The following is a 14,275-nucleotide window of genomic DNA, read 5'->3' as shown; positions in this document are numbered from 1 at the left end:
AATGAAAACAGGTTTATAATGTGAGAGTAGCTGAGATTTGCGCATAAACCTTGCACTCGGTTAAGTTATGTCAGACCGATGTGTGACTTAACTCTTGACACTCCCCTACACTTATTGATTGGGTTACAACAGTTCCCACAAGTGGACAAGTATAGACTCGTCGAATTGGACCGAGGCATTGCTCTGATACCATGTTGAAATTCCCAACCCAAATACATTGAAGATATAGACCGCTCTGGACCATAGGTCTGATGTGAGAGGAACTGAAACATTCAATTGGGTTATTGGCAGAGAACTGCATGGAATTTCAGTCTTTACACCAACTTTGAAATTCAAGTTAAAACATGTCACGTTAAGATTCCACTATTTTCCATTTATATCCGAGGAAAAGACATACATTGATCATAAGTGATCACCTTATTAAACAATCTTAAAACAAAAAGGGATAGAGTAAAAAATTAATACAATCACATGTAATTCTGAAATCTTTCTAAATGGTGCACATATATGGACAAGGTGCCAACATTTTCCAAAGATAATAATAATAATAATAACTTTTTGAAGTTGAGACATTATTATTATATATGTTGCCCTTTTGTGACCTTTCTCATGTAGTTGGGAATTTATTGTATTTGACTATTTGTATATGTAAATGATATTTTTTTGGGGCCAATTTAAATAGTTTAATTTAAGTAATAGAAAACTAAAATCAAGAAAATAGTTGGGCAAGTGTCTCCTTCTATGGAACCTCATGTTGGACAATGATAAGAGACCATTCGTTAGGTCGCACACCACCTTTCGTTTTCTATTTTGTTTTTGTTTCCTCGAGGTCACCAACTTTTCATGTGTTAGGTTTATGTAAGTTCCAATTATGAATTAATAATAATAATAATAATAATAATAGTCTAAATAAAGACAAAAAGGAATCGATTTCTTTTGTTTTTTTTGAAGAATTTGTTCATCCACTATTAGTCTTTGCCTATGGATTACTATTAAACATGACATTTGGTTTTTAGACAATTATAATATTATATATTTGGAAATATTATTTGCTTTTTTTTAGTGGTGAAAAAAGAAAAAAGAAAAAAACAATTGTATGGATAAAAACAGTGTGATGAAGTGTGTGTTGAGAGGTGCGAGTCACGTAGAGGTTGTTATGGTCATCAACATTGGTGTACGTGCCATGCACAATTATGATGTTCATCTACATTATTATTATTGACAAATTTATGCCCTTTTTTTCCTCATATTTTTAAGTAGAACCCTCAGAGCAGCTCTGGAAAATGGGTCCTATTTTGGAGGATGGAAGATAAAAAAAAGTTCGAACGTGCTATTCATCTTTGCCTGTTGTCTGCTATGGCCGAAGAAGTTGACCGAGGGGAGAAAGAAGGAAGGCGACGGAAGGGCGAATGTATGCACGGAAATTGATCAACCTAAAATGGACAATGTTATGAATGTGAGTAGGGTTGTGATTTTCAACATGGTATCATAACATTATCTTGGTTCTATTAGACGAGCAACTATCTGTCAACCTGTTAGGTCAGACATAACACTGTTCACAAATGCTGGTGAGTGTTACAAGTTATATGTCCTACATTGTTTGGTTAAGTCCAGTAATGTGAGTTAATAAGACATTTTCTAAGCTCAAGTATTATTAACTATTAAATGAGACGGTCTAGAGAGAAACAAAACCTTGAGGGTTTGATATATCAATAGGCCGGAATCGATCAATCCAAAATGAACAATTTTGTGAGTAGAGCTGGAATTTTCAATCAGTTACATAAATGAAAATTACTAATAATTATTTAATAATTTTTTTTGGTTTATGGTGCCTCCATTAAACACATGTAATTATTTCATCAAGTATCTTATATAAAATTTTTATTACAAAATCCATTATGCCGAGCCACCCTACCTCATAATGGACATAGTATTTTGAACAATAATGTCCATTAATTAGACACACCAACTATACATAATTGAAGAAAAGAACTTGAATGGTATGGGGAAGGGGGTTGTCTCCTCCAGGACAAGCCTTGTGTCGGGCATGATGATAGCTTTTTCCCGACCATAAGACCACACCACATTTAAGGCCACGAAGAACATCATTCATGTATATATAGCTAAAAGGTCCACACTATCTAGGCATCATATCATGCCATGTAATAGCTTAATTAATATTGAAACTCCAAGATTTGTGTTTCCATTTCCGAGGCTAAAATGTAATTTGACATTTTCATATATACACTGAATATCGAATTTTTTTTTCAACGGACTCCCCTCCAATTAAAATAGGATATTTACATTTTCTTTTAAAAAAAAATGATGAATGCATTTTGATTGAGTTTATGAATCGAACGATATATTTTTTTTTTGTCTCAAACAGAAATCAAATTCATAACAAGAGAGATGTAGAATATTTCGAGTTTACACTCAACGGTTCAGAATTTTCATGTTCAATTTGAATTTGTTTGGGATAAAAAATATATATCATTGGAATTTACTAAATTCGATCAAAAACAAGTTCGCAATTGTTAAAAAAAAAAAAAAAAAATTGTCATGACGTCAACCACTACAGCGGAACTACTTGTAAAAAATTACAGCAAGCTACAGCGATTCGAATATGGATGGGTTTGGAATTTGGACAGGGCTTTGGGCCAAGGATTGGGCCCAGAAGATTTTTCAATAGTTAGGCCCACCCAAAAGAGTCGGCAATATAGGCATTTTCTTTGATCATTTTAACACCTCAAACAGGTGACATGGAGCCCAAGTCACACCTACGTGTGATATATATATATATATATCATGATCATTACGGTCCTTTCGTATTGGCCATCACATCGCATTTGGGGGTCCCGTTGTAATGTTGTTGGGGTGCATATATAATGCGTTGCTTCCGAATCCTCCTAATGATAAATCAAAATCAAAATTCTGTCATAGAACCAGATATGGAACGACGCGTTTGAATATTGATTATTATATCTAGTTTTCGCCACCTACAGTAATTATATATGAAGTTACGATATTCAAATCCTGTATCCACTGGACTTGTGAGATTAGACTATTTTTAAAAAAAACCGAAAACGATATTATATAAGTTTGTTATTTGGACATTCAACACAGTCCTAAACTCAAGCCTACACGTACAAAAGTTTCACATCTGACGATAAGATAAGTTGGGTCAGAACCCAACGCATGTAATTTTAAACACTTGTCTTCAAACCTTTCAGAGAGTTATGATAAAACCGAAGGTCTAGAACTAGGAAAATAATGAAATGTATGGACAAATATGGCATATAACAAGAGTCTGTGAAGTAGCTTGTCTACTTCCACTTATAAAGACCAGAAAAACAACAGAATTCTGTGTTCAATAGTCCTGCTCCTGCAGCATCAATTAGTTTCTCTTGTAACTTTCAAATGCAATAACGTTAATGAATATACAGCCAGATTTTTCCAGCAATTTATTGTGATGATTTTTTGGGATTTAGAAATTAGAAATGAAATGTACAGGGTAGACTATTATACCCCTTATTAAGAAGTAAGCACAACCAATAAATTAATCTATTTATATTTTTATGTACAAAAAATGGATAGTATGAAAATTGTACAATTAAAATTCTAACACTCATGCTTACTCTTCATTTCATACCAAAACATGGTAATGTTTACCTTATACTCATCTCACACTCATCAGATTAGTAACCAAATGCCCCGTAAGGAAAGAATCATTATTCAAATATATCAGTCTCTTACTAAAAAAGAAAGTATTAGGGAGGAAGAAAATTTTTCCTATTAAACTTGAACTTTCCAAGTCAATATAAAAAGAGCCCTCTATGCCAGGTAAGAGTGGCTTGAACTCGGAATTTTTAATTTTTTGACTACTAACAATTTTAGTTTTGAATTTTTATTACTGAATTATTTTTTAATTGATAGGATCTTAGGCATGTGAGTGACATATTATTACATCTAAATTCTATATATAATTACATCAAATATCGATAATTTCATTTTAAAATTAATGTAATACTATAAATAGTCTTTAAAAATTTTTCGAAGGGCACTACTCGGAGACCCTATCAACTTTTAACAACTCCCGACATCAATTCATGACTCCGCCCTCACTTCAAACATAAGAGCATTCTCAATTCCTGAATAACAACAGATGAACTGACTTGGAATTCCGTAACTTGGTCTTCTCTTGTGCAAGGCATCAAATTAAAACAATCCGACAATCTCTTTCTGACAGTTTACCCGATCATACGGCAAAACCGAGCAAAATTCAACAGTTTTTTATTTAGAAGAGGACATGAATGAATGCGAAGGCTGGTTGAGACAGCGAGTGTGTCTTGGTTAAGAAAGACAGGGAATTAATAGCATTTGAATTAATCATCTCTCTCAACGTAATAAATAAATAAATGGTCCACAAAACACAGACTGTGTGAAAAGATCATAATATCATCACATCCATATATATCTTCTCTGAGTGAAATATGGTTTGAATTCTTCATGCCTTTTATAGACCTCCAACGCCCACCTAGTAATGTATTCCCACATTGGATTTATGTGCCAGGTCTACCACCGCTATTACTACCCCACCCCATTTACACGTCAGTTTTGATTGCTGTGCAATGTCACATTTGATATAGGACTACTTTTGGCCTTGGATTGGTTGGGTTGGATTTTGTACAAAGTTGGATGAAATTTGACTACTAGAAACGAAACGACATTCTGAATAGCCCTATCATCTTTTTCCGAAAGTCCATTGTTTTGAGCCTCAAACGGGTCAATTTTTGTTTTAAGGCCATTGTCATGATTTTACGTATTTGTGTTTTACATCATATTATGATTGTAGCCCGATCCAAGTGATCATTATCTTCTACTTTTATGAAATATATCAAAAGTCTAGAGAGTTTTCTCTCAATTTCTAGTGGATTCTAGTGTTTATCATTTTAATCAAATGTTTGTTTGATTCCTTTGTTGTTCTACCTGTGTCAATATTGGTATCGGGTCCACGACGTCTACTATAGTAAAAACTAGAGCATACCTTCTGTAGTGGCTTATAAGGCTTTTACCCAAAAACAATTGTGAAAAAAAATCATGAATGTGTTTTGATCGAGTTTATGAATTTAGCGATATTTTTTTTTATCCTAAACAAAAATCAAATTGGACGTAAAAAGAAAGTATAGAATATTTCAGGTTTATATTAAACGGTAAATTTTTTTATGTCTTTTTTGCATTCAATTTGATTTTTGTTTGGAATAAGAAATCACGGTTGGACTCGTAAACATAAGCAAAACACACTGATAATTTTTTTAAGAAAATAAATTGTAAAGGCCTTAAAAGATATTAAAGAGGGTCTCTCTCTTTCACTCTTTTACTATTTCATCGTGTATCATACATTTGGAGAATTATAATTTTGAACTTATTTTCCTTTTTTAAATAGACTATATATATATATATATATATATATATATTATTGCATTACGTGCACTGTTCATATAGGCCAAGGCATCTTTGCTATTGATGATCTGTAGATAATAATATTTAATTACGATTATCTGACTATGATGTAATACAATTGGGATTATCTCTAACAGGATTATCATTTCCAAGTACATATTATTGTTCTTGGGATACGATCATAAGACACATATGGTTTGCAGTCCCATTACTGTCTCCGATGAATCAAAAGAATCATATTATATACCAACATATCTTTTATTTCCATATCATAATAAGGTATCCAAAATTCAAAAAGTCTGCAAATATACACTTTTGAAAACACTAATGATATAGATTCCAGCAGTTGATATCCCAACTGCTGAGATATACGCTCATGATTTCATGTCCATTATGTGGGATATGTGGAGTCCACTAATTCATTTGAATCATATGCGTCCAACTCAATAATTAGAATAACTGTGATACCAACCGTTGGATTCCATATCATTACTGTTCTGGAAACTAACATGTGCGTGATCAATTTTGGACTGTGTTATGAAAGTATAAAAGATGAGCAAAACGACATTACATAAGAAGGTAGAAAGACACATAGAAGAAAACAGTGTATTGTTGAGCTCGTTGTTGTGTCGAGCTACCCTTAACATATTAGTAGTAATTTTAAAACGTAAGTAGAATTTATAAATTTTAATTAAACTCTTGTGTAACATTGTTCATTATTTCACAAATAATTTTTAAAAAATCAATAAAATTAATAGTTTATATAAGGAAAATTATATGAAAAAAATTATTCACTCATTGTGATAATTTATTGACAAAAGTACATAATATTGTTACCTTGATATGTGACAAACCAATTGAGAAGTCAAAACCATCAACGTACGTTGTTTTGTTGAAAATTGAAATGCCAAAAGAAAATATATAACTACTTTTGAATAAGAAAAGTCAAGCAGCTTGAGCTAGCGGTGATTAAGCCGCTAATGACTACACCATATGAGGCCAATTAATGCAAGAAAAAAAAGAAAGAAAATAGACTCTTGTTTCTTTCTTTCAAAGTTGACAGGCACCAACAATGACCTATAATTCAAAGAAAGAGACCTAGATACATTCGTGCATGGTTTGGCCATATTTGTTCTAGATAGCAAATTAAAATTCATTTTGTTAATTTTAGTTGTGGAAATAATGTCAAAATTGTTGGCGAGAAGAATACTTCCTCTCTTATTGTTATTTGTTTGGTGTGTAATTTGAATTTGTTTTTAAATGAATGTTTTGTACAAGATAAGTGTATAAATGTTCGGACGAAATACGGATGGTCGATGTACGTACGCCAAACATAAGAAGGAAGTGTTAGAATCTCGCACAATCCTAGAAGGAAGGACAAGCAACTGTTGATGTAAGAATTCAACAACCGAAAATGATAAGTGTTTGATTTGAGAGAGTTTGGGAAAGAATAAGCGGATTTACGTGATTCGACTTTGAGCCTAGATCCACAGTGTTAAAATGTGAGTCATCTTATTATTTGCTGATTATACTTGTCTTGCATAGTTACGCAACAGTTGAGAAAGTTTGTAGCAGTTGAAGAAGTTGACTGTCTCTTTTGGACATAACCGTTAGTGTATAGTTGTTCGGTTTTCAGCTTCGTCCATCGGTTGTTTCTTTAGCCTTTTGGTATGCCTTAAGCATCGTCTGTTTTGTCTGCAGGATGTTCGGCTGAATGTGAAGTATTGAACTTAACGATCATATCCTTTTGAACATACGTTTTGGTCTTTTGTTTTGTATTGTATTGAGTCTATGAACCTTGCCTCTTTTGGGCTTACATTTTGGTCTTGCCCTTTTTATATTTGACTAGGCTTGGTTAATTTTGACCCCTACAGCTACCAATGAGGGTAATACAGACCCTAGCTTTAGGTCTGAGTGAGTTACGTGCTAGAATCTCCCAAAAAGAGAACCAAGGTACTACTGTTTACGATCTCTGCCACAGACTTTGACCTATCCTCTTCTGTACAAAACCTAGCACGAGTCACGATGACATAAAATTATAACTCTGAATGACATTTTTGCCCTCGTAATCTCCTGATGGTTGTAACCCTTACGTATTGACGTGTCAAAGTGATTCCCACGAAACGTGATCAAATTGAGTTGAATTGCAATGGTAAAAAGTAAAAACTTCAGTTATGAGCCATCGCTCTCGTTTGGATTCAAAGATAGAATATAGAAGTGGGTACACAAGTGCCAAAGATATTTTGATTTTCGAGCAAGAAATTATAACTATAGATACAACAACAGTACAAAGAAGTAAAACAGAGTGAGATGGTACAAGAAACAACTTCTGCGCCCATCTTTCTCTGCTTTTCATGGCAATCCCCTTGCCTTTTCACTGCAAAAGCAAATCAAAGACCCCCCATTTCTTGATTTCTATTCAACAGAGACTGACCATTTATATATAATAGAGATAAAGGAAAAGGAGGGTTTAGAGAGAGAAGGATGTGACTGTCATTCAAACATATTTTTCTTTCTTTTCTGATAAAATATCACAAAAAAAAAATCATCAAACCCTCCATAAATGCATAAACTATCCCCCCATCTTTTTCTATAGGCTGTACACTTCTTATTCCAAAGTCCTACCCACCCACCCACCACTCTGAATCTCCTCTGAGAAAAACATTTTCCCAGTTCCCTATACCTAGCTTTTGAGTTTTCTCAGTTCACATATCCCAGTGAACAACAAACATTCCAAAAAAGAAACAAATAAGGATATTGTGATCCCCTCATTGCTTCCTCCGCTTTCCATGTGCAATAATCTATTAATCCGTCCACTTCAACACCAAGGCTGTTCTACAAAATTCAGCCAGTAACAATCCCAAAATTGTGGTCATCGAGGACTCCAGCCACATTGCAGTGGCTTTGCTTGATTTCTTTAACCCACAAATCATTTGCTCCATTCAGTATTCTGGTTCGGCGAACCTGCAAGCTGTAGCACTAGAAGGGTGCAGCTGAGGTTTTGTTGAATCTCATTTGAATTCTCCTCATTGCTACCTGTCTTCTATGAAAATTCTCCCGATGAAGTCTCGGAACCTCTTAGAATAGAGTTTGGGATCAACTGCTGAGATTGAAGCAGGGTCTGCTTGCAAGGATTTGTAGGCATGCTCTAACTTTTTGCTGATGTCGTAGTCTTGTAAAATGTCAATAATCCCGAAATAAAGGACTACTTCATAAGTCTCACTTCTGCGTGAAGGGGTTAAATCACTATATCCACCAGGGGTGTACTGATCAAAGTCACTTCTACGAGCCATCCGCTCAGCTCTGGCCGGCATGTTTGCTCCTAACCTGATCAAAGGCTTCCTGATGAAGCAATTGTTTCAGTGTCCGTCCAATGTAAAAATGATCATAGCAGTATTTCAGATATCAATATTTCCACATAGTTACAACATGAAGATATAACTGCATTTTAGAGGGAAGCCCTTCGATCATTGAAAAGAATTTGTATAACAATCTAAATAGGAAACAGCAAGGAATTCTCTATGATAATGCTACTTTCTATCTAGAAGAACAGAAAGGTACACACCCTATCTATGCCCCGCAACCAATCGTTGGCTACTGATCCACCGTAAAGGTAAAATACAACTAGGCACCAGTTCCAACTATATTCCAATAATTAAGACAAAAATGACTGGCAAAAGATATAGTCCGTTTAGCTACTGTAAGTGAAATTCAACCACATGCTCTTCACTTACTCACAAAATCTAACATTCGGCATAATTAATAATAGACAATGCAGAAAATTATAAAACTCATTAATAATACTCCATGGCGACTAAGACTCGTCATCTATTGCAACCGCCCCCCACCCCCATCTCCAAGAATATGGTAGCAATAAAGTTCGCAACAACACAGAGCTAATGATAACCAAATGAAAAAAAAAGGTAACAGAAACTCACCGCCCAGATAAAACTCGATCCATGTCTTGCAGTTCTGCTTCAAGGAAGCGGCAGCCACGCATGAACTTCTCATTTTGAAAAGAATCTTTCTTCCCTGTATGATATACAATATGCGGTCAGCAATAAGGAAATTGTAACTACTTCAAACAAAAAATGTGGCAACACCATGATGGAATGTTCAATTACCGGTACGTAAAAGAAAAGGCGACAAACCCATTTTGTCATAATTGTTGTCGTCACGAAAATGCAGACCAACTAGAAGACTGTAATCCATGATTTTCTCAGCTTCCAAAAACTCACAATCCCGTTCAATTTGCCTGGAATTATTTGAATTACATTACGAAAGATGTGAGCAACCAAGGCAACAAAGCCGGTTAAGCAAACACCAAAAAAGAAAATTAATTCCATGAACTTACTTCATAAGCTCCTGGAACCAATTCAGCTGCAGGCGAAAAACAAAATTGAGGTCCAGGTCTTTCAGTGTTGTTGTTTCATCAATCTCACCCTCAGGCTTATCAGTTGTGCGGCCATAAGAGGATCCTTTCAAGTCAAATCTCCTATGTATTCGGTACTCGGAGCAGAATAAATTACCCATCACTATAAATCGTGTCTGGTTTCCAATAATAATATGCAGTTAGATATTTGACGGAAAAACAGAACAGACCAGTTGAAGCACAACAATCGAAATTCAATTCAAAAGTTATGAAAACGTACCTTCTGGCCACCAATGGGTTTAACGCAATGTACACCATGAAACTTTGTCACGAGGGAGTTCTCGTACCGACAAACATGTTGGTAGTAGCTAGAAAGCATCCTTATGAGCACCTGATCACAGTTAGCATAATATAAGAACCAATGCCATCTCATTACTCGTATGCATCGTTTAAATTTAGAGTAGACCTTCATATAGCAAACAAATATTAAACTCCACACAATGCAAACTAGACCAGCTAAACACGATGACTTTACAAATTTCAAAATAATCAAGACAGAAGTCATATGTGAGCATGTGGATGTGGCCCAATGGTAGAATTGCATGGGTGCCAAGTGCAAACTAACTAGAGTTCAAAGGTTCAATTTTTGGAAAACTCTCCATATATTAGGTGGGGTAAGGTATGTGTATATATTGTGGCTCCCTTGGGAGTTGTTTATCTTTATCAAGACAAAAGTCAATGCAGTAGGCTACGGACCTTGACTTCAGATTTCTTCACTGTTTTTATCATGAATCTATCATCCTGAGTTAGGTAAAAGAAGCTTCCACTCTTCCCTGGAGAAGAAAGTTCCCTAAGGGCTTCATTTCCACATATGGCCAGCATGTAATCAGCAGGATCCACCTGGAAAAGCTCCCTCAGTCGCCTATTATTTCCAGAAAAAAAAAAAAACAGTTAACACCATAGCTGATAACTACAACCAAATTACATCAAACAGGTAATCAATAACATCCAACCAACAGAAGACCTCAAGGGAGAGAATAGGCACATATCCACCAATGCCAACACTTAACATCTAGATATTATAATCAGAAACAAAAATCACATCAAAGTAACTTAGAGTAGCAATTACCTAAAGACTACAGGACAATAATCCTTCCACCGAAACTCCCCTGATTGATGAGGTGGAGTTATCTTTGACCCTTCTGGTGGAAACTTCGTCCAGAACTTCTCCTTCGGATCAAAATCACTCGGCTTCAGGTCCCGGATGATGGAAGCATGTTTCCCAACAGAATACCTGAAAAATCACCAATTAAACCAAAACTGAACAACCGGCAGAAATTAATCAACACAATTACATGTTCACAAATAGTGACCGACCCACGAATCATTCCGCAAATTACCTGATACCCAACTGTAGTTTAAGCATCAATTCGTAATTCTTATGTCCCTTCGATATCGTCTGTCCAGGCTTCTTCACCTCACCACTAAAGCAACACGGATTCCTCCTAAACTGCCCAATCTCGTCGCGATCCCAGCCCAAACCCTCCCTGTAAATCATCGAAGCCTCTACATTATCGATAATATCACAGGTAATGTCCCCAGCTTCCCCATCGGACTCCCAAACGCAAATCCTTGGAAAATTCCTCTCCGTGAAGCTACCCCTCGCCCCATCCACTGACGACCTCTTCCTTGTGGCCACCATCAAATTACTCACCAGACTGTTCTCGTACTCTTTCAAGGAATGCTCCTTTCCGTTCCCTGGATAGAATGTCCCGGTCAGATGCTGCACCTTCACGTCCTTGTTCCAGGTCCCAACGTAGCGGCTGCTATCGGGCCAAGTGAAGACTCCATCCCCCTTGGGAATTCCGTTCTCCCATTGCCCATCATAGCGATTCCCATTAGACCAAATCAAGACGCCGCGGCCTGAAATCACGCCGTTCTTCCATTCGCCAACATACTCATTCCCATTCTTCCAAACATAACGGCCCTGTCCTTCTTGGAGATTTCTCTTCCAGGTTCCTTCGTAGAAATCTCCGTTGGCGTACCGTTTCTGTCCATATCCGTGTTTCCGATCCGAACACCAGGTCCCACGGTATGTATCCCCATCGGATCCGATGAAGGTTCCAAATCCCTCCATATGGCCCGACTTAAACTCGCCCTCGTATGTAGCACCGGACGGCCACGAGAACTTCCCTTTCCCCGAGTTCTTCCCCCTCCGCCAGTCGCCCTCGTACATGCACCCGTCCGTCCACAAATACTTTCCCGATCCGTGCGGGACGTTCCCGGAGAAGCTTCCAATGTAGAGATCGCCGTTTGGGAGCGGCTTCTCAACCACGGAATCGGCCGTCCCGGACGCTACGGTGGGGTCAGGTAAAGCGATAGTGGTCGGAGTAACACGACGAGTGGCCGCTTGAGATCGACTCCAGTTAACGACTATAGGCTGCGGTGCGGGTACTGCTGGCACCATTTGTTTTTCCGCCACTGTCACCTTATCTTCCTCCGATCTCTTCTTCTTGGTGCTTGAAACGACGTCGCTAGGCTCCACAAGAAGAACTGCTTCAGGCATTTTTCGCTCATAAACTCTCTCCTCCCTCTCTCTCGTTTTTCGTTCCACCTCTTATTCCATTTCTAGGGATAAGTTAACTGCTTGTGGATTGGATTGTAGGTATTACTCAGCCTCAGATAGCGTGCAAATGAAGTTGAAACGGCGTCGGAGAGAAGAGCATTTCCGGCAATAGGTTTTTTCTCTCTCTAGAAATTTCTCACAACACACAGGGAGAGAAAGAGAGAGAAGCTGGCCGATTGAAAAAAACAAAAATGGGAAATGGGAAAAAAAAGGAAAAAGGAAAGGGAAGAAGAGAATGGGGGGTGTGATGAGCCGGCTTTTGCCTAGGGAACGTTGCTCTACTATGCAAAGTAAATATACGACCGGATCAGCTTTGATAGTTTAATGACGAATATGCCCTCCTATCTATTTTGTTTGTTCGTAAATCTGCGCGATGGAGAATCTTTGCTCGCTCGCTCTGGTTCCGTCCTGACATGACGGAATCGCCTAGGAACTAGCGGGTGTTTGGGACCTACTGTAATAAAATTACAGTAGATCCCACTGTAATATCTTTCTTGAGCATTAAAAATTTTTATTTTTATTTTAAAAATCATAAATATGTAGTGTTTATTGTAATGAACACAACGATATTTTTTTATCCAAAACAAAAATCAAATTCAATATGAAAAAGACACAATAATTCTAGACTATCGGATATAAACTCAAAATATTCGATATTTTCATCACAATGAATTTGATTTTTGTTTCAAACAAAAAAATACCGTTGGATTCGTTATGAAAAATACTATATATTTATGATTTTTAAAAAAAAAAAAAATTTTATTACCCATAAAGGACATTACAATGGGATCTGTTGTAATTTTATTACAATAGATCCCGAGCACCTGGAATTGGCAAGGGGATGAGTGTGTAATTTTTTGAAAACCTTTCAGTGCCCTTTGTCTTTTGCTTTAACTACAAAGTGCCATTTATTTTTTATTTCTGGGTTTGTTATTGTTCTTGTTTGTCACCCAATGATTCCAAATAGGGGAGAAATAGGGGAGGTAAAAAAAATAAATTCCGAATTGGACAATATAGTTCATGTTTACGAAATATTTATATGTCCGAACCTTAATCGCGATCAAACGTAATTAATTGACCAACCTTGAATTGTTTTAAATCTAGACAAGTAAATCGAATAATAATCTAATTTTGATTAAGGACTAAACAAGTAAATCGGACGAGATTTTTGTGTTTGAATCCAGACCCAGTTTTAAATCGAACAAAAATATTGTATTTGAACCCGAATTTCATAAATATAACTTATGTCCAGACTTGATTTAATTAAGACCGAACAAATTCGATCAACACATTCATTGCACATGCATGTCTTAAATTTTCTTGGGTCATCAGACTTAATTGGTGCAATCCGTGAATAGGGACTGGTTATATATATGTATACCTTACCAGCATGTGTGAAATGGATCATTAATACATGTTTTTAAGATTTATTTGCGTTTGGTAATCATGAAAAGTAGGAGGATTGGACTTGTACGTGCCTGAACCTGCAATAGTTGAATAGTCAACTTTTTTGATGGAGGGTAATATGTAATCTATGAGTTCTACAATACTTCAAACAGCTTGGACCATTAGAAGTTCCTAAACCGAATTGGGAGATATCGGTCGAAGAGACTATGACGATCAAGTCAGTAATGGGGATGAGAAAATAATGATCATGGATGGAGACCAACAAAAGATGGTGTTTGGATTGAGTATTTTGATAAAGAATATTGATCAAGAGTTTAGGCTAAGTGTTTAGGTTTACTTATGCATGCCTTTCCCTAGATGAGAAAAGACTATTTATAGATATTCTTGTAACAAGCGGCTTGTTTCTATTT

At 36.4% G+C, this 14,275-nt stretch overlaps 1 protein-coding gene across 1 annotated transcript; it reads right to left on the bottom strand.

Annotated features, from left to right (window-relative positions):
* Nucleotides 1-7,950: 7,950 nt before the first annotated feature.
* Nucleotides 7,951-12,709, bottom strand: LOC120011130 (phosphatidylinositol 4-phosphate 5-kinase 1-like). Its single transcript, XM_038862188.1, has 8 exons — nucleotides 11,233-12,709; nucleotides 10,962-11,126; nucleotides 10,589-10,754; nucleotides 10,113-10,223; nucleotides 9,815-10,008; nucleotides 9,585-9,715; nucleotides 9,399-9,492; nucleotides 7,951-8,802 (listed from the first exon to the last, which is right to left on the bottom strand). The coding sequence occupies exons 1-8, from the start codon at nucleotides 12,396-12,398 to the stop codon at nucleotides 8,493-8,495; spliced, it is 2,337 nt and encodes a 778-aa protein (XP_038718116.1). The 5' UTR covers nucleotides 12,399-12,709; the 3' UTR covers nucleotides 7,951-8,492.
* Between the last annotated feature and the right edge of the window lie 1,566 nt (nucleotides 12,710-14,275).

The sequence above is a fragment of the Tripterygium wilfordii genome, chromosome 12 (genome assembly GCF_013401445.1).
Source record: "Tripterygium wilfordii isolate XIE 37 chromosome 12, ASM1340144v1, whole genome shotgun sequence".
NCBI lineage: Eukaryota > Viridiplantae > Streptophyta > Magnoliopsida > Celastrales > Celastraceae > Tripterygium > Tripterygium wilfordii.
Note: the sequence above shows the minus strand (reverse complement) of the source record. Positions and strands in the feature narration are given on the sequence as shown.